Source organism: Channa argus, chromosome 9 (assembly GCF_033026475.1).
Source record: "Channa argus isolate prfri chromosome 9, Channa argus male v1.0, whole genome shotgun sequence".
Taxonomy (NCBI): domain Eukaryota; kingdom Metazoa; phylum Chordata; class Actinopteri; order Anabantiformes; family Channidae; genus Channa; species Channa argus.
The window spans coordinates 2178919-2197966 of record NC_090205.1 but is presented as its reverse complement, the minus strand read 5'-3'; the positions used below and the strand labels follow the sequence as shown (position 1 = coordinate 2197966).

General features: G+C 36.2%; 5 protein-coding genes across 5 annotated transcripts; all 5 read left to right on the top strand.

Annotated features, from left to right (window-relative positions):
• Positions 1-1037: 1037 nt before the first annotated feature.
• Positions 1038-1949, top strand: LOC137132473 (olfactory receptor 11A1-like). The gene has a single exon (XM_067514947.1). It carries the CDS (start codon positions 1038-1040, stop codon positions 1947-1949), a length of 912 nt encoding a protein of 303 aa, XP_067371048.1.
• Positions 1950-3358: 1409 nt separating this feature from the next.
• On the top strand, positions 3359-4282 carry LOC137132434 (olfactory receptor 6C74-like). Its single transcript, XM_067514859.1, has one exon. It carries the CDS (start codon positions 3359-3361, stop codon positions 4280-4282), a length of 924 nt encoding a protein of 307 aa, XP_067370960.1.
• A 4462-nt stretch (positions 4283-8744) lies between these two features.
• Positions 8745-9683, top strand: LOC137132866 (olfactory receptor 11A1-like). Its single transcript, XM_067515879.1, has one exon. It carries the CDS (start codon positions 8748-8750, stop codon positions 9681-9683), a length of 936 nt encoding a protein of 311 aa, XP_067371980.1. The 5' UTR covers positions 8745-8747.
• A 2187-nt stretch (positions 9684-11870) lies between these two features.
• On the top strand, positions 11871-12788 carry LOC137132863 (olfactory receptor 11A1-like). The gene has a single exon (XM_067515875.1). It carries the CDS (start codon positions 11871-11873, stop codon positions 12786-12788), a length of 918 nt encoding a protein of 305 aa, XP_067371976.1.
• Positions 12789-15032: 2244 nt separating this feature from the next.
• LOC137132862 (olfactory receptor 11A1-like) lies at positions 15033-15950 on the top strand. The gene has a single exon (XM_067515874.1). It carries the CDS (start codon positions 15033-15035, stop codon positions 15948-15950), a length of 918 nt encoding a protein of 305 aa, XP_067371975.1.
• The last annotated feature ends 3098 nt before the right edge of the window (positions 15951-19048 follow it).

Sequence of the window (19048 nt, the reverse complement as noted above, 5' to 3'; positions counted from 1 at the left end):
TTACTGACTATGGCAGCAGCACTGACTTACTGTTGTGACACCTTTCAGAATCATGAGAGGAAATCAAAACAGAGACTTCAACTCACCAATAGAAAGGCAGGCATGATGTCAACTTTATATTCTCTGTAGAAGAATAAAAACTTTTAAAAACAGAAGTCACCCTAATAGGGACTATTTAAATGTCATGACTATTTCTAAAGCTTGACACAAAATAGATATTACTTAGTGAAATAGAACTCAATATCATAAAAACAACCTTTTTCAGAATTTTGCTGACGCATTGAAGGTTTGTTATTGGTCAATAGCTACTTATCACACATGGTCATAGATTCGTACTCTTTAAGAAATGGCGGAATAACGTACTTTTCCTACTTCTCTCTAATATTACGCCATAAATTCTTGTGCAAGAAAATTTTAGATGGCTCTGAAGTTAATATTGCTACTGTTACAAGGCAACAAATTTGATATTACGATATTTTGCAGCAATGTAATGGATGTAGATTTGTGAATGATACCCAGCAACTAGAAATGAAAAGAAAATGAAAATCGCCCCGGGGCAACACAGGACTTCTCACTTAGGTCCATGCTATCATATGGTGTTATATGTCAAAATTGCCAAGTGAAACGTAAAAAGGAGAAACATCCTCTATTGGCCCAGCATGTGCACAGATAAGAGGAACAATTGAAAAAAGTGCTTCATTTGCTAAAAGCAGTATGCAAAAACGTTCCATTTACACCATCACAACTGCTTATATGGTACAAATGAGATTTTGGCTGTTGGCCTCCTGGGCTTCATGATGCTCTTTGCATATCAGAGTCTGTTTTGATGGGGAGAATAATGGGATCAATATAGGGTGGAGCAATCTAATAAAAAGCTTTCCACAACCTCACACAGTTCACTGTCTGAAAGTGAGCAAGTGCATTTCAAGATCTGTGCATTAATAAACTCCAGTACAGGTTGGGTGTTTGTATTATTCATGTAAGCTGGTTATGCAATGTTTCATTTCTTACCAAACATTTACTTTTTAACAACATTAATGGATCATGAAGTTAATGTCACATGTGTTACACTTCATGGATATGTGGAATTGAACAAATACAGATTTTTGTATTTTTTCACAATGTTTACCACATATGTTCTGATAATCTGCTTTAATGTCACTATTGTGTACTTGATCTGGAAACACCAAAACCTCCATGAGCCTATGTACATTTTCATTGCTGCTTTGTTACTGAACTCTGTTCTTTTCAGCACTAACATCTACCCAAAGGTTTTGATCGACTTCTTATCTGAAAAACAGATCATATCGTATTCAGCTTGTCTCTTGCAATTCTTTCTTTATTGCACTTCAAGTTCTTCAGAATTTATGCTATTATCAGTCATGGCCTATGACAGATATGTGTCTATATGTAAACCTCTGCAATATCCAACTATCATGAGAAAAACCAGGGTGAGTATTTTACTGGTTTCAGCTTGGTCTGTACCTGCCTGTCACGTTGCAGTCACAGTTATACTGAGTGCTCAAAATAAAATATGTTATGTTACTCTAAAAGGAATATTTTGTAATAGTACAATTTATGACCTCTATTGTGTAAAATTAACAGCACTAACTATATATGGTTTGCTGCCTTTAATAGATCTCATAATACTTCCCGTACTCTTCATAGTTTTCACATATACAAAGATACTTGTTATAGCTTATGGAAGTAGTAGAGAAGTCAGGAACAAAGCTGCAGAGACCTGTTTACCTCATCTGCTGGTTTTAATCAGTTCCTCCTCTTTTAGTGTATTTGATATCATTATAGCTCGAGTAGAATCAAATTTATCAACCACTGTACGTTTGATAATTACATTACAAAAGGTTTTGTACCATCCTTTGTTTAATCCACTCATATACGGGCTCAAAATGAAAGAAATTTCTAAAGTCCTCAAAAAATTGTTCTGTTGAGCCAAAATCATCTGACATATTAGGCTTTTTACTTGAGAGACAAACATTGACGTGAATTCCTAAAAGAAGTGTGCATTTATTTCAGTGGCAAACATTAACAAGACTGAAAAGTTTTAAATGCTGTAATGACTCATTTGTTTGTAGTTATTCATGATCAACTTTCATTCCAAACTGTTCATATACTATCATTAACGTTTGTATTACATTTATTACATTTACAGAAGAGTGTAATGCATGTAATGTATGTTTTTACTTTACAAATCCAATAATATTATTCACGTTCCATGTATCACCATCATTAGATTTGTGTGCACTGAATTTCTCATAAGGTGAAAACAATAAATAGTATACATGCCTATGTTTTATAAGTGTTTTAGTTTTACTGGTACATCCCCAACATGTGTACTTAAAAACAAATTCTTTTAAGAATAATAGTTTTCTGGGGCTTTGTTTTTCACTGCTGCACATCCTGAAATCAGATAAACCCACAACTTTTCACTTGACATTTGGAGAGCAGTAAAACGTCATGTCAAATCAACATCATCAACTTTTTGGCTTATTAAAAATGAGATGTGCTGCCACATTTTGGATCATCTGGAGGAGTTTGAATGTGCATTCTGGCAGCCTTGTCAACCGGGCATTGCAGTAATTGAGATATGAGCAGCGCCAGCACAATGGGTTTAGTTGCATATTCAGAAAGGTAGAGGCCAAATCTGTATGTCCTACAGACAGAGGAGATGTGGTCAGTAAAGCTCAGTTGATTGTCGATGATGAACCACTAGATTTCTGGCAGATTTATTGGGGACAATCACTGATTGTCACTATGTTGATGCTGTGGTTGTTTTGTGTTGGAGGTCTGCTTGGGAAGACTAGAACTTCAGTCTTGGAAAGGTTGAGCTGAAGATGCAAAGAAGATCCAAGCAAAGAAGTCATACAGACAGGCAGAAATGAACGACTGCCCTACCTGCTGAACCACAGTCACCCATTAATAGAGAAAATCTTTATTTAAATGTTTTTGACCTTTCGGCTTATCCTGTGAGTTCAGGGTCACCACAGCAGATCATTTGTCCACATGTTATTTGGCACAGTTTTTACTGAAGTGGCAGAAGCAGAAGTGGCGTAATGTGGCACGTGCTCAAACAATGCAGTAGCATCAAAACTCCGAGGTTTATTATTTCCATAATGGAATGTATTTTGTTTGGCTAATGAGTTCCACGGAGGGTGAAGCAACTTAATAAAAAACTTTCCACAGCCTCTAACAGGTAATTTTCTGAAATTTGCAGAGGAATATACATCAAGTGCATTTCAAGATTTGTTAATAACAACATCCAGCACGAGTTACACAGTCTCTTAAAAATGCATTAATTTCTTAGATTAGATAATGTGCCTGTTTTACTTCAGTGACAGTAATGGATGACGAATCTAATGTAACATATATAACACTTAACGGGTATGTGGATGTGCAGAAATACAGATATCTCTATTTTTGTATCATGTTTATATTATTTATTCTGATAATATCCTTTAATGTCACCATCGTGTGCCTTATCTGGATTCACAAAAACCTCCATGAGCCTATGTACATTTTCATTGCAGCTTTGTTAGTGAACTCTGTCTTTTACAGCACTACAATGTACCCAAAGCTGTTAGTTGACTTTTTATCAGAAAAACAAATCATATCATATTCAGCCTGTCTTTTCCAATTTTTTCTCTATTACACTTTAAATAGTTCTGAGTTTTTATTGTTAGCAGCCATGGCCTATGACAGATATGTGTCTATATGTAAACCTCTGCACTATCCAACCATCATGAAGAAAACCAGGATGAGTATTTTACTGTTTTTTTCTTGGTCTGTACCTGCTTGTCATGTTACTGTCCCAGTGATACTAAGTGCTGAGACCAAACTTTGTAACTTTACTATAAAAGGAATATTTTGTAACAATGCAATATATGAACTTCAGTGTGTACAATCAGATGCACTTAATTTATATGGTTTGATCTCTTTACTAGATCTTGTAGTACTTCCCATGGTCTTCATAGTTTTCACGTACACAAAGATATTTATTATAGCGTATCGAAGTGGTAAAGAAGTCAGGAAAAAAGCTGCAGAGACCTGTTTACCTCACTTGCTGGTTTTATTTAGTTTCTTCTGTTTGAGTGTACTGGTCAGTATAGCTCGAGTGGAGGCCAATTTGTCAGAAACTGCACGTTTAATCATGACATTACAAATGTTTTCCTACCATGCTTTGTTTAATCCACTCATATATGGTATAAAAATGAAAGAAATTTCTAAACATCTCAAAAGGTTGTTCTGTCCAGCCAAAATCATCTGATGCATGAACATCTGTTAATGTGTAGAGATTTCTTTGGAAAACTAACATGTAGACAGGTGAGTAATTGAAGCTGATTTAAATTTTGCATTTGTTTTTAGTACAGACAGTGAAAACCTGAATGTTTTAAAAAAAAGTAAAACATATGAGCTTCACTGATCAATTTGTCATTTTTTAAAAATGTTTTCGTTCATTATTAATATATTTTTATGCATTTTCCTTGTTTTATCGTCAAATTTAACCCAGTTTAGAAGTGATAAAATTCATATTTGATATTGTTTATTTTTTGTATAGGTACAATTCGTATTGCTTATACAAATATGTCAACTTTACATTATAACAATTTATATATGATGTAAAACTGAAATATTAACATTAATGTGGGTTTAACTGAATAGTATAAACGTGTTTTCCTTATTTTATTTTATTGTACTTAGGGATGCCCCATGTCTTTTCTTTCACTGCTGCACACGCAGCTGATAAATTAATAATCTTCAGAGATGGCATTTTGACAAGCCTGAAATGTCTGTCATTTCTTCAGAATAAGAAAAAGTAAATCTAGAACAAGCCATGTTTTGCCATTATTTCCTCATGATGCATACTTTTTAATTTACACATTTTATATGTGCATTTATTTGTTGGGCAGATGTTCATTTACTGTTCAAATGAGGGTCAAAGCAAAAAAATGAAATTCAAAGAGAAGACAATAAAGCACAGGGCTATAGGAAGAAATGCTATTTACGTACACTGCCAAAAAATGGTTGGAAATGTTCCATGTTTATATTAATATTATTTTTTTGTTGGTTTTATTCAATAAAATGTTTGTAAAATGACAAAACACACAGATATCAGCATAGAATAACTAAATAAAATTTGCAAATCAAACTTTACTTTTAGCAACTACTGCATGACAAATGCTGACATTCTACTCATTGCTTTTGTACTGTACAGCACTTTGTAATTTGTTTAAAAAATAAAGCTATTAATAATTGTTGTTTATTACAGGAATTCAAGTGTGAATGCTCGTAAATTGATAATGCATGCCTTCCCAGGTGTTAAAACATCTAAAAACTAATTCATGTCCAGGAAGCCAACATTCTGAGTTTTTATTTGGCTTTTCCTGTATAGTAAGAATGACCTGTAATTGTCGATTACCAGGCCGTGTTGAAGTGTCCTTGGGCAAGACACTGAACCCTAAGTTGCTCCCGATGGGTCATATGAGCACCTTGCATGGCAGCCACCGCCACTGGTGTGTGTGTTGTGTGTGAATGGGTGAATGAGAATCAACATTGTAGAGGACTTTGGATAAAAGCCTGATATAAGTGGCCATTTACCATTTAAATTAGAACTAAAAATTAGAACTACACAATAAAGCCAAGAAATTCAAGATTTATAAAAAAAAGTACAATATAGTCTCCGGAGACGTGCACTTAGGTCTTCCACTGCCTCCTCTGTCCTGGCTGGATCCGGTTGTAGCATATCTGCCCAAGAAGACTATCACAAATGAGTGTCCTCCTTTAGATACCTTACTGCTCTGAAACAAGAAACTGTGTCCACAGAAACTAGTAGAAGACTCAGGTCAGCTGGATTTGTGGCCAGATTTGCCAAAAATAACTAAATAAATATTAACACCTTTTCTGTGGAGTGGGGGGGCCTGGTGGCTCAATAGGTAGAGCATTGGGTTGTGATGCAGAAGACTGCAGGATTGAATCCCACCCCACGAGGTGTGGTCCCATCTTGATGCCGGGCCTGAGCTCGGATAATATGGGAGGACTGTGGCAGAAAGGGCATCCGGCATTAAAAAAAAAACAAAAACATGCCAAATCAACGGATTCCACGGTGGCGGCCCCTTAAAGGACAAGATGAAAGTCATTGATCTGTTGACCACCTTTTGGCATGTGGTGCAGAGCCCACAAAATGTTGTTTATTGGACTAGTGCTGTTGGACTGAGAGATTGTACACCTGATATTCAATTCAATTTTTTTCAATTCAACTTTATTAATATAGCGCCAATTCACAACAAAGTCATCTCAGGGCACTTTACAGAATAAAGTTAAGATTATAAAGATATATAAAGAGAACCCAACAATTCCCCTTGGAGCAAGCCATAGGCAACAGTGGAGAGGAAAAACTCCCTTTAACGGAAGAAACCTCCAGCAGAACCAGGGTCAGGGTGGACGGCCATCTGCCTCGACCGGTTGGGGTGAGTGGAAAGGGGAGAGAGAAAAGAACAGAGCAACAAAAAGCAACAACAAAACATCGGGCTGATTGGTAGGATAGTGTTTAGGCAGGAAAGTGCTAATGAAGTTACCACTCTATAAGCAAAGGTTCAGAGCTTTGAAGCTGATACAGGCACCTACTGGAAGCCAGTGGCTAAAAAAAAAAAAAAAAAAGAGATGTGCTGCTGCATCTGGGATTATCTGGAGGGGTTTGATGGTGCAGTTGGTAGCCCTGTCAGAGTCAAGCTGAAATACTTGATGAGACAGTGTGGAGTCTAGAATCTGCTCTTAGGCAGTTGGGTGACCCAAGCGTGTTTAAATGTGCTTTGGAAGGTGCCTCCTGTGATGGATTATTTGTGTAATGACTGGGATTAGAGTGGGTGCCGGTGCTTGTAGGATCCACAGGGGAACTAGGCTAAGCATGAACATAACTAAGGTAAAAGAGGAGGTAAAAATGAGAAAACAAGGAAATTTAGGAAAGCTAAAAAAAAGCCCCCATGTGGGAAACTCTACTTACTTTCGTCACTTGAACATCTTGCAATGTACAAATACATATGGGGGGGACGTGGTGCTAACCATAAAGAACTGATACCTGCTTCTACTTATCTCTTCTGCTTTAAGCTTCTGCAGGGAGACACTATTTTTACTAACTAGGAACTCAGGAATGCCTATGATTTGGTCTGAGTGGAGGCCACCTTCAGTACACCTGTCAGTCATTTTGAGTATCTGGTGATGCCCTTCAGGCTCAACAATGCCCCCACTGTCTTTCAAAATCAGAAACAGAAACTGAAACAGCTGCAACATTTTTGTTGGTTTGCCAACTTCTACAGATGCTTTATCAACAACTATAGTTCCACTGCTGCCCCCTTACATCACCTAACTTCCATCAAGTAGGAATTTATATGAACCTCAGGGGCAGACAGAGCTTTTCAACTTCTCAAGTCCCGCTTCACTTCGGCCCCCATCCTGACACTCCCTGACCCTGAACTTCAGCTTCTGGTTAAAGTTGATGTCTCAGATGCTGGAGTGGGTGCTTTTCTCTCTCACTACTCCCAGGGGATCATTGGATTCATCCTTGTGACCTTAATCTTGCTAAAGGTAACTATGACAGTGGCAACCATGAACTTGCTAATGTAACTCATTTTTCTACAAATTATTTTTTCATTTAAGTGTCTTCAGAAGTTTATTCTTGTGTTCTGGGTCCATCTGCTTTAAATAGATATTACAAAATTTCCAGCCAATAAACTTGTTTCATTCATCAGACAAGATAAATGTGCGGGAAAAACAGTAATGTCTCCATCTACTGTCAGTTTGTGTTAACAATTTTTTAAAATAATTTCTATATGTTGAATGAAGGTCGGAGTAGGTTGTTAAACTGTCAACTACTAGATTTGAATAATAATAATGGATCACAATGAGGAAATTGATGTTAGAAAAGCAAAGAAAGGGTGAGGATTATCCTTTTTAAATGGTAAATGGTAAATAGTTGCTTATATAGTGCTTTTATCCAAAGCGCTTTACAATGTTGCTTCCCATTCACCCACTCAGACACCGATGGCGTTGGCTGCCATGCAAGGTGCTTAACTGACCCACCGGGAGCAACTTGGGGTTCAGTGTCTTGCCCAAGGACACTTTGACTTGTAGCCAGGAGCGGGGATTGAACCACTGACCCTGTGGTCCATGGTCAACTGCCTTACCAACTGAGCTACACCCGCCAAAGCGGCACACTTTCTCACGTTACAAGCATAAACGTAAATGTATTTTATTGGGATTGTATGTCATAGCCCAACACAAAGTGGCACATAATTTTTAAGTGAAAGGAAAATTATAAATGTTTTTCAACATTTTTTCAAGGGGTATAAATACTTTTTCAGGACACTGTATATAGTAGGACAAAATGTGCCAAAAACAAACCATATGGCCCATAGCTTCTGTTCATATGGTTCAGAGAAAAAAGAGAGAAAAGATTACGGAACTGTGCTATCACGTCTGGCCTCAAGGGTTTGATGGCGTCCTCTGAAGACTCAGGAGACCCACAAAGGCTGAAGCAGTCCAATAAGACCTTTCCACAGCCGCAAACCTTTCACTTTCTGAATTTTGGAAACGAACTTACACCAGTGCACATCAAGATCTTTGAATGAATAAGAAACTTCAGTACAGGTTGGCTGTTTGTGTAACTGTGAACTTTTTGTTCATGCAAACTGGTTGGACAGTCAGTCTGATTTCATTTTTTGTGTCAAACAATATTAATGGATGATGAACTTAACATCACTTATTTCACATTTCATGGGCATGTTGATTTGAACAAATACAGATTTTTGTACTTTTTCATCATGTTTACAGTTTATGTTCTAATACTCTTCTTTAATGTGTCTATTGTGTCTGTGATCTGGATTCACAAAAACCTCCATGAGCCTATGTACATTTTCATTTCAGCTTTGTTGGTGAATGCTCTTGTGTACAGCACTAACATCTACCCTAAGCTGTTAATAGATTTTTTATCTGAAAAACAGATCATATCATATTCAGCCTGTCTATTTCAGTTTTTTGTGTTTTGCATGTTAAGTGGTTCAGAGTTCTTACTGTTAGCAGCTATGTCCTATGACAGATATGTGTCTATCTGTAAACCTCTGGAATATCCAACTATCATGAGGAAAACCAGGGTGAGTATTTTTCTGGTTTTAGCCTGGTCTGTACCTGCCTGTCATGTTGCACTCACAGTTATACTCACTGTTAAAACAAAAATGTGCACTTCTACTATAAAAGGAATATTTTGTAATAATGCTATTTATGGACTTCACTGTGCACAATCAAAGGTACTTAGTATATATGGAGTGGTTGCTTTATTAAATCTTGCAGTCCTCCCTGTGATCTTCATAGTTTTCACATACACTAAGATCCTTGTTATAGTTTATCGAAGTAGTAGAGAAGTCAGGAAAAAAGCTGCAGAGACCTGTTTACCTCACCTGATAGTTTTAATCAGTTCCTCCTGTTTTAGTGTATATGATATCAGCATAGCTCGAGTAGATTCCAATTTATCAATGACTGCACGTTTGATTATGACGTTACAAAAAGTTATGTACCATCCTTTGTTTAATCCACTCATATATGGGCTCAAAATGAAAGAAATTTCTGAACACCTCAAAAAGTTGTTCTCTTCAATCAGAATCAGCCATTTGAGGTAACATTTACTATGTAGACTTTCCTGTACAACAGTACTTTTAGTCCTTTTTTTTCAATGAGAAACAGCGGAAACATGGAACATAGAATAGAAACAAATTTGTATCTTTGTATACTTGGATTTGGGTGTATTTATAAAAGTTGTTGAAAGATAAAAATGTCTAGTAAAATAGAGTAAACGTGTGTTTTCTGTAAATGCACTTTCCCAACGTGCATCTAAAACCAGGATATTTTTCATTACTCTACCACTAAGCTAGTTTTAATATTGTGGTTTTTTACTGCTGCACCTTTTGAAACCAAATAAAATCTATTCACACAGAAGGGAGGAAGTGTGTGTGTGTGTGTGTGTGTGTGTGTGTGTGTAAAGATTTCCATGTCATGTTAAAATAGTAGCTCACTTTACGGAACTGTTAAGTAAAACCAAATTAAGTGAGTTTCTCTCACTTCTATATGATTTTTTTTTGTCTTAGTGAATTTAACATAGAAGCATATATAGAAATGGACTGATTCCAGAGGCCCATGTGTACAATTAGAGTAAAAGCAAAGGGAAACTATTATTCATCAACAATAAGAAATAGGTGCACAGGTCCTGGTCTAAGTGTAATCCTTTTAATGAAGAACAAAATGACATAAAGTGGACGCAACTGTGATTAGTTCAATTTATTGGTATTAATATTAAAGGTAAAAGTATAATTTTAGTATGAGAAAGCATATAGCCCTCTACACCAAAGCCACGTGTTTTTGTCATGAAAAAGAAAAGTTTCTTTGGTTGAGTCCTTGGAGAGGGATACCCGATTTGAAATACTGCCAAAGTCTTTCCAGAATGTCTACAACAGAGATATTCATCTATCATCTTTAACCACTTATGGGATCACAGCTCTGGACAGGCATGTCAAGCTCATCACAGAAGTTAGCTGTGCCCGGTGGCTGATAGATCACAATCATGTGAATTGTAATGGCAGCAGTGACCCTGATGGTGTGATGTTCAAATGATATCTCATATGCATATGGTGTCATGTGTTAATAATGTGACAACATAAAAAAGAATTGTCTTTTTTTTGCCCGGCATTGTTACAGATATGAATTCTAATCAGTGCAATCAAAAAGTGCTTCATGTGCTAGACAAAGTGTCCTAAATACAGAGTGAGACTGTGACTGTTGGCCTCCAGGGTTTGATAAAGTTCTTAGCATATCAGAATCTGTTTTGATGCACAGAGTAACTTTCCACAGCCTGAAACATGAATCCGATGAATTTCAACATCTGTGAGCAAAGAAACTGCAGTACATTAATGGATGATGAACTTAATGTCAAATATATTACATTTCATTAACAAATACAGAGTTTAGTATGTTTTTATCATGTTAACAATAAATGTTATAATAATCTGCCTTAATGTCACTATTATTTGTTTCATTTGGATTCACAAAAACAATGAGAAGATTAGATGAGTGGGGGAAGACCAGCTTCTGATTGTCAGCAGTGGGTAAGCTAGAAAACAAGCAGGGCAGTGGACACTGAGGGCTGATTACCTCTTCTCTGGTCAGACTGCACAACTGTGGATTCTTCACAGAATGATGTTATCACTCACTGACAAGATGATGAGATAAAAAAACTCAAGCACAGGAGATCCTGCAATTCATCCTGCTCCTTGATGGACCACTGGGATTGAAATTGCATGAAAGTCTAGTGGAAAATAATACAATGGTAATAAAAATCATAGTACTGTCAAATAAGATCCACATAAGACACATGGTTAAAGACCTCAGCTTGACTGTGGAAACCTGCTCCACATGATATGAACATATTTGAATTAACCCATCTCATCATAACCAACATTCCAATCATCACTATTCAGACGAAACACAAAGAAGTACAGAAAGACCAGAAAAAACAATACTGCATAATGAGGTGCTATGACTACAGGCCTCCAGGGTTTGATTACGTGTTTTTACATATTAGTATCTGTTTCCATGGAGAGAATAATGACAGCCAGAGGGTGAAGCCATATAATAAAAACTGACCACTGTTTTGGACACATCAGGTACATTTCAATGTCTATGAACAAAGAAGACAGTGTACAATAGGTTGTATTAATATTATTGTAAAATTATTTCAACAACTTTATTAATCTATGCTGTTTAGAAAATAAATCTGTTTTTTTTATTGAAGATTGATTTGTTACTCAACTTTAATGGATCATAAACTTAACGAAACTTATATAACTCTTTATGGACATGTGGAGTTGAACAAATACAGATATATTTGTTTTGTTATCATGTTTATAGTATATATTCTAGTAATCTGCTTTAATCTAACTATTGTGTGTTTTATCTGGATTCACAAAAACCTCCATGAGCCTATGTACATCTTCATTGCAGCTTTGTTACTGAACGCTGTTCTTTTCAGCACCAACATCTACCCAAAGCTTTTGATTGATTTTCTGTCTGACAAACAGATCATATCATATTCAGCCTGTCTCCTTCAGTTTTTCCTGTATTACACTTTAACTGGTTCTGAATCTCTACTGTTGTCAGTCATGGCCTATGACAGATATGTGTCTATATGTAAACCTCTGCAATATGCAACTATCATGAGAAAAACCAGGGTGAGTATTTTACTGGTTTCAGCTTGGTCTGTACCTGCCTGTCACGTTGCAGTCACAGTTATACTGGTTACTCAGAGTAAAACGTGTAACTTTACTATTCAAGGAATATTTTGTAATAATGCAGTTTATGGACTTCAGTGTGTACAGTCCCGAGCACTCAGTATATATGGAATGGTTCCTTTATTAGATCTCGTAGTGCTACCTATGCTCTTTATAATTTTCACATACACAAAGATACTTGTTATAGCTTCTCAAAGTAGTAGAGAAGTCAGACATAAAGCTGCAGAGACCTGTTCACCACATCTGATCATTTTAATTAGCTTCTCTGGTTTGTGTATATATGATATCATCATAGCTCGAGTGGAATCCAACTTATCACCAACTACTCATTTGATCATGACGTTACAAAAACTTGTTTACCATCCTTTGTTTAATCCACTCATATACGGGCTGAAAATGAAAGAAATTTCCAAACACCTCAAAAAGGTTTTCTGTTCAGTCTAAAATATGCACAAAGAGATGGAAATTATTGCAACTGATTTTTTTTTTTCTTTGACAAATAGTAGAAGATTTTAGATTGTATGTGGAAGCAGTTAAAAACTTTTAAGCTTAAAAAATTCTTAGGACTGAAATCATAGTTTTTTGTTGTTTTAATTCTGCACTATTACTTTTCAAAACTTCCATGCCGAACTGTTCACTGATATTAATCTTCTGTTATGACTTCACTTGCCAAGTGAAACCCTGTTTAGATGAGATAGAATATCTGCTATTGTACAGTTAAATTTCAGTCAATACATCAAACTTCACTTTACACTTGAGACTTTTGTGTGTGGTGGTTGGTGCTGGGAGACATTTGATGTAAGAATCTTTATTTATTTTCATCATTGAGCATGTATACATATACAAAGAAATTCTTTCTTTGCATTTAACCCATCCCCCTGGGGGGAGCAGTGGGCAGTGAAGGGGGCACATTAGGGAAGGCTGGGATTTGATCCTCCAGATTTCTGCAGCTCATCCTGCTGTTCTACCAGGGCACCTGATAATAATCATAAATAATGATAATGATAATGATAATGATAATAATAATGATAATGATAATGATACCATCAGGTTCATCCGTTTTTCTTTGCACCAAACAAGCAACATTGTTGTCAGGTAGTTATTTTGTTAGTGTGCATACATTGTAGGAGTATAAAGCTAAATTCAGACAGCTTCTACAGACTGATGTTACTTCTGCTAATGCTTCTGCCTCTCATGTGTAAATCTCTAATCTGTGTGTGGACACATGTAATTGCATGATTGACTTCTAGCAAACTCTCCCTCAAGGCAAAAATGTAAGAGGCCACTGCACTGAGGATTAGGCAGCAGCATCTGAGTGGCACAGCACTGTGCACAAACAGTTCACTTCATAAAAGAAACATTAAACTGTTGAAGCACAATCATAAAGGAACCTCCTACATTTACATCCAAATTATTACCACCAAATTGTACTACAAGTATTAATTTAATGTACCCATTACCACTTTCTTTGTAGAACTATTTATTTTATTGTATCATCATTATTAAATAATGAACATCACTACAGTTGCAGCTGGAATTTATTTCCATGTGGTTTATTGTATAATAAAACATTTACATTTTACAACACGCTTATTGCATTTTCCTTTAGCGATTCAAATGTGCAAAGAGAAGCTTTCAAATAAATGTAAACAGCCGCTTTTTTAGAGATACAGATGCAGAAGATAAACATTCTGTCTTTCTTTATCTCCACCTTCCTACCGCTGAGATCAGTCACGCAGTAGAATGCATAACAATTTCAAAAAATATATAAGTAGTAGTCAGCAATATTAATTAATATATAAACAGGGATGTAGGTAAAAAAAAACAAACAAAAAAAACAACTTAAAGATACAATGTCCAAAGTACAGTCAATCAGTCATCTCTGCTCTGATGTGGTACCTCACTCATTACACCCCACCACGCACTGCACAGTCCTTCAGGTAGTCATAGTCGTCAGCGTACAATAAACAAGAATCATGCAAAACTTACAAAACATATGAAAAAGTATGAATTTTAATATAAAGCATGTCCACTTTCATTTAATGATCATACACTCATGATAGTGGGTCCTCCTACTTTTGCTTGATGAGACAAAGACAGGAACCACAGGGGAGGCCGCAACTCAGCTCCTTCAACCTCATGAACTAATCAAAGTTCAGGTTAGATGAAATCACACAGTGCAATGGAAATTTTAAAATAAAAAAAGAAAGTCATATTACCATCCAAGCTAGAACACACCCACATATCCATGGACATTAAGAGTGAAGGAAGAAAAGGAAGAAGCAGGAGAGCTGCTCTACATTATGCAAACATGTCTACATGTCCAAATCTCATCATAACACAATATTCAGGTCTAACACAGAGACCTACACATAGAAGAAGGGAAAAAAATGCAGAATAGGGCACTATGACTACAGGCCTCCAGGGTTGGATGACGTTAGCATCTTTTTCGATGGATGGTTTTGATGGAGAGAATAATGAGATCCAGAGGGTGAAGCCATCTAATAAAAACTGACCACAGCTTCAAACACTTCACTTTCTGAACAGTCAGATAAACACACATTTGTGAATAAAGACGACGCTGTTCAGGTTTTATTAGTCGTATTGGTATTTTAAATTGTCTATTAACAAATGCCGGTTATATCCTGTAATCTGTGCAATTAACCTTTATTTGTTTATACAACTTTAATGGATGATAAACTTAACGAAACTTATATAACTCTTTATGGACATGTGGAGTTGAACAAATACAGATATATTTGTTTTGTTATCATGTTTATAGTATATATCCTAGTAATCTGCTTTAATCTAACTATTGTGTGTCTTGTTTTAATTCACAAAAACCTTCATGAGCCTATGTACATTTTCATTGCAGCTTTGTTACTGAACGCTGTTCTTTACAGCACCAACATCTACCCAAAGCTGTTAATTGATTTTATGTCTGACAAACAGATCATATCACATTCAGCCTGTCTCCTTCAGTTTTTCCTGTATTACACTTTAACTGGTTCTGAATCTCTACTGTTGTCAGTCATGGCCTATGACAGATATGTGTCTATATGTAAACCTCTGCAATATGCAACTATCATGAGAAAAACCAGGGTGAGTATTTTACTGGTTTCAGCTTGGTCTGTACCTGCCTGTCACGTTGCAGTCACAGTTATACTGGTTACTCAGAGTAAAATGTGTAACTTTACTATATATGGAATATTTTGTGATGGTGCAATTTATGGACTTCAGTGTATACAATCAAGAGCACTGACTATATATGGAGTGATTCCTTTATTAGATCATGTAATACTCCCTATGGTCTTTGTCATTTTCACATACACAAAAATAATTCTCATAGCTTATCAAAGTCGTGGGGAAGTCAGGAAAAAGGCTGCAGAGACCTGTTTACCTCACCTGATAGTTTTAGTTAGTTTCTCTGGTTTGTGTGTTTATGATATTGTCATAGCTCGAGTGGAATCTCATTTATCAACAACTACGAGAACAATAATGATGTTACAAAAACTTGTTTACCATCCTTTGTTTAATCCACTCATATACGGGCTGAAAATGAAAGAAATTTCCAAACACCTCAGAAGATTTTTCTGTTCAGTCTAAAGTATGAAGAAATATGAGAAATAAATGTGAATTATTGCAAGTGATTTGAATTAAAGATTAGTTGTATGTGATGTTATGATGTGAATGTAGATCTCGTTATTGCTTGTTTTAATATCACGACTTTAATCCAGAATTGTTCATTGTTATTGATTTACAATTTTGAGATAAAATGGATGAAGCTCTTTCTATTCTCTGGTTTAATGTGAGTGTATTGAGTGTACTATTGTATTTGAGTGTATTTCATTTTGTCACAAAGTAAAATAAGCAACATAGATGCCTATGTTCGATACAGTAAATGCTTTAATTTTTAAATTGATATTGTACTATAGGTGTTAATTTTGTAAGTATTTAAAAACCATAATAATAAACTCAATTCAAATCTCTCAAGCAGCAATTCAAGACTGCAGGTTTGCAAACAGTTAAAAATTATAAATCAGCAACACCTATTCACAATAGTCCAATGACTACTTTAAAGGAAGTGAGTAAAAAAAAAAAAATATAACAATAAAATATATATTATAAATATAAAATATTTGACTGTTTTTTCACTGCTGCACGTATTGACACCACATAAACTCTTTGTTTTATTTTCCACTAAACACTCGTTGTCTGGACAAGCGGAGAACAGAGATTTTGTTTTAGTGTGTTATGAACCAATGTTTGATTATGCTCATCAGGTTCAAATGGGAGGTAACTTTAAAACACAACTTTTCAAATATTTACAAGAAGAAAAGTAAAAGTAGCAAATCATACAAAAAAAAACATTATTAGGTAGTATGAAGATTAATTAAAAATGTATGTAACATTGAATTAAAACAGAATTAATTAAAAATCTACAATAAATCAATACAGTTATTTAAACCAAGCTGAAATGTGTTAGTAGTATTAGTTTGTTGTAGTATAGTATTTGGGCCTAAAAAAAGAAGTATGTTGTCCGACCATATTGTTACCCTAGATGGCATAAGTCTGGCCTCCAGTACTACTGCAAGGAACCTTGGAGTTATTTTTGATTAGGATCTGTCCTTTAACTCACATATAAAACAAATCTCTAGAACAGCCTTCTTCCACCTACGGAACATTGCCAAAATTAGGAGCATCCTGTCTCAAAGTGATGCCGAAAAACTGTCCATGCATTTGTTACCTCTAGGTTGGACTACTGTAATTCCCTACTTTCAGGATGCCCCAGTAACTAAACAGCCTGCAATTAATCCAAAATGCTGCAGCAAGAGTGCTGACTGGAACTAGCAAGAGAGATGATATTTCACCTTCACTAGCTTCTCTCCATTGGCTTCCCATTAAATCTAGAATAGAATTTAAAACCCCGCTTCTTACATATAAAGCTCTGAATGTTCAGGCTCCATCATATAGAGAAGACCTCATAGCACCATAATGCTGCTACTCATAAGAAGGGAACGGGTTGATTATTTTTGTCTTATCTGACTTACCGTAGTTGAATTCGTAACCGGAAGTTCTAAAGATTAGTTCAGCAGTCAGTAGACAATTTTTCTTTCTAACTTTTCCATCAGTCCCTAAAGAACATATGTCTGTAAGTACGAAGTCTGTTAGGTTTAACAACCGTACCATATGCTCGTCTTAAGATGGTTTAGTTTGTGATTTATCTGTAATTACTATAAAAACGTTACGATGCTAATTGCAGCATGTCTATGGGATTTACCATGTATGTTAGCATCGGGCTAATTTCGAGTTAACGTTAACTGCTAATCATGTGAAGTGCATTTCTGTTATACGTTTTGATTTTTAACCAGCCCAAAACCCAAAAACTACGTGCTGAGTGCTTACTGAAGGGATCCCAGTAGACCACTTCGCTCTCAGAATGCAGGCCTACTTGTGGTTCCCAGAATTTCCAAAAGTAGAATGGGAGGCAGAGCCTTTAGCTATCAAGCTCCTCTCTTGTGGAACCAGCTCCCAGTTCAGATTCAGGAAGCAGACACACTCTCTACTTTTAAGTCTAGGGTTAAAACCTTCCTCTTTGATAAAGCTTATAGTTAGTTATAGTTATGCTGCCATAGGCTTAGACTGCTGGGGGACCCACCCCCCAATGCACTGAGCTCCTTTCCTTCCTCTCACCCCACAATTGTCACCACTGTATGAAATTAACTCTGTGTGTTTTTTCCTGTAGTTGTATTTGTTGTTCTCTGTCCCCCTCTCTCTGTCCCTTTCTGCAGGTGTCTCCGGCTTTGAAGCTGTGTGTCTTCCAGCGTGCAGCTACTGGTCCTAACAACCTGCCCAATGTTTTGTTCTTCTTTTCTTTTCTCCCTTCACTTTCCACTCACCCCATCCGGTCAAGGCAGATGGCTGCCCACCCTGAGCCTGGTTCTGCTGGAGGTTTCTTCCGTTAAAGGAGTTTTTCCTCTCCACTGTTGCCTAGTGCTTGTTCAAGGGGGAATTGTTGGGTTTTCTCTATACATCTTTATGGTCTGGACTTTATTTTGTAAAGTGCCTTGAGGTGACTTTCTTATGAATAGGGGCTACATAAATAAAGTTGAATTTAATTGTGACTTTAGCAATCAGACCACAGATGCCACTATGTTGTCAATAATCTAAAGCAGCACATGGTGACAATACTGGGCATGAATGCCCACAGTTTAAGCTGTTAACATTTTATAAGTAGGGCAATGTAGGTTGATGTATTGTAGTAGATAAATTGGAATCAATATGTAATGCATTACTAATATCCCAGCTGATGAAAGTGGATTTTTTTAACCAGTCATGGGGCTCCATAATTAAACCGCAATGAGTTAAATGTTTTGTTTTTAAAAATCAATCTCTGCAAATTGAAGCTATCAAATAAATGCAAATCACACTATACCCTTTATCCTTTTTATTTGTTCTTAATACAATACTGCTGACAGAGAAACCGAAAGAGGCATGTTTGACAGGATTGACCTGCCTAATCTGATCTTGAAGGCTTCATCCCTGAGTTTCCTGTCAGATCCTCATATTTCCTTTCCAGTGCAACACCCTGCCTTCTGGTTTGCCTGTCCCATGGTATTTGGACTCTGTTATCTGTCTATCTTGGTCTGAGGTTTGGTCGCTGTGTTGTTTTTAATTTAGCTGTGTCGCACTGTTTAATCTGT

What these genes read in the sequence shown, in the direction of transcription:
- LOC137132473 (XM_067514947.1), top strand. Translation starts at nt 1,038, where the DNA reads ATGGATCATGAAGTTAATGTCACATGTGTTACACTTCATGGATATGTG.
- LOC137132434 (XM_067514859.1), top strand. Translation starts at nt 3,359, where the DNA reads ATGGATGACGAATCTAATGTAACATATATAACACTTAACGGGTATGTG.
- LOC137132866 (XM_067515879.1), top strand. Translation starts at nt 8,748, where the DNA reads ATGGATGATGAACTTAACATCACTTATTTCACATTTCATGGGCATGTT.
- LOC137132863 (XM_067515875.1), top strand. Translation starts at nt 11,871, where the DNA reads ATGGATCATAAACTTAACGAAACTTATATAACTCTTTATGGACATGTG.
- LOC137132862 (XM_067515874.1), top strand. Translation starts at nt 15,033, where the DNA reads ATGGATGATAAACTTAACGAAACTTATATAACTCTTTATGGACATGTG.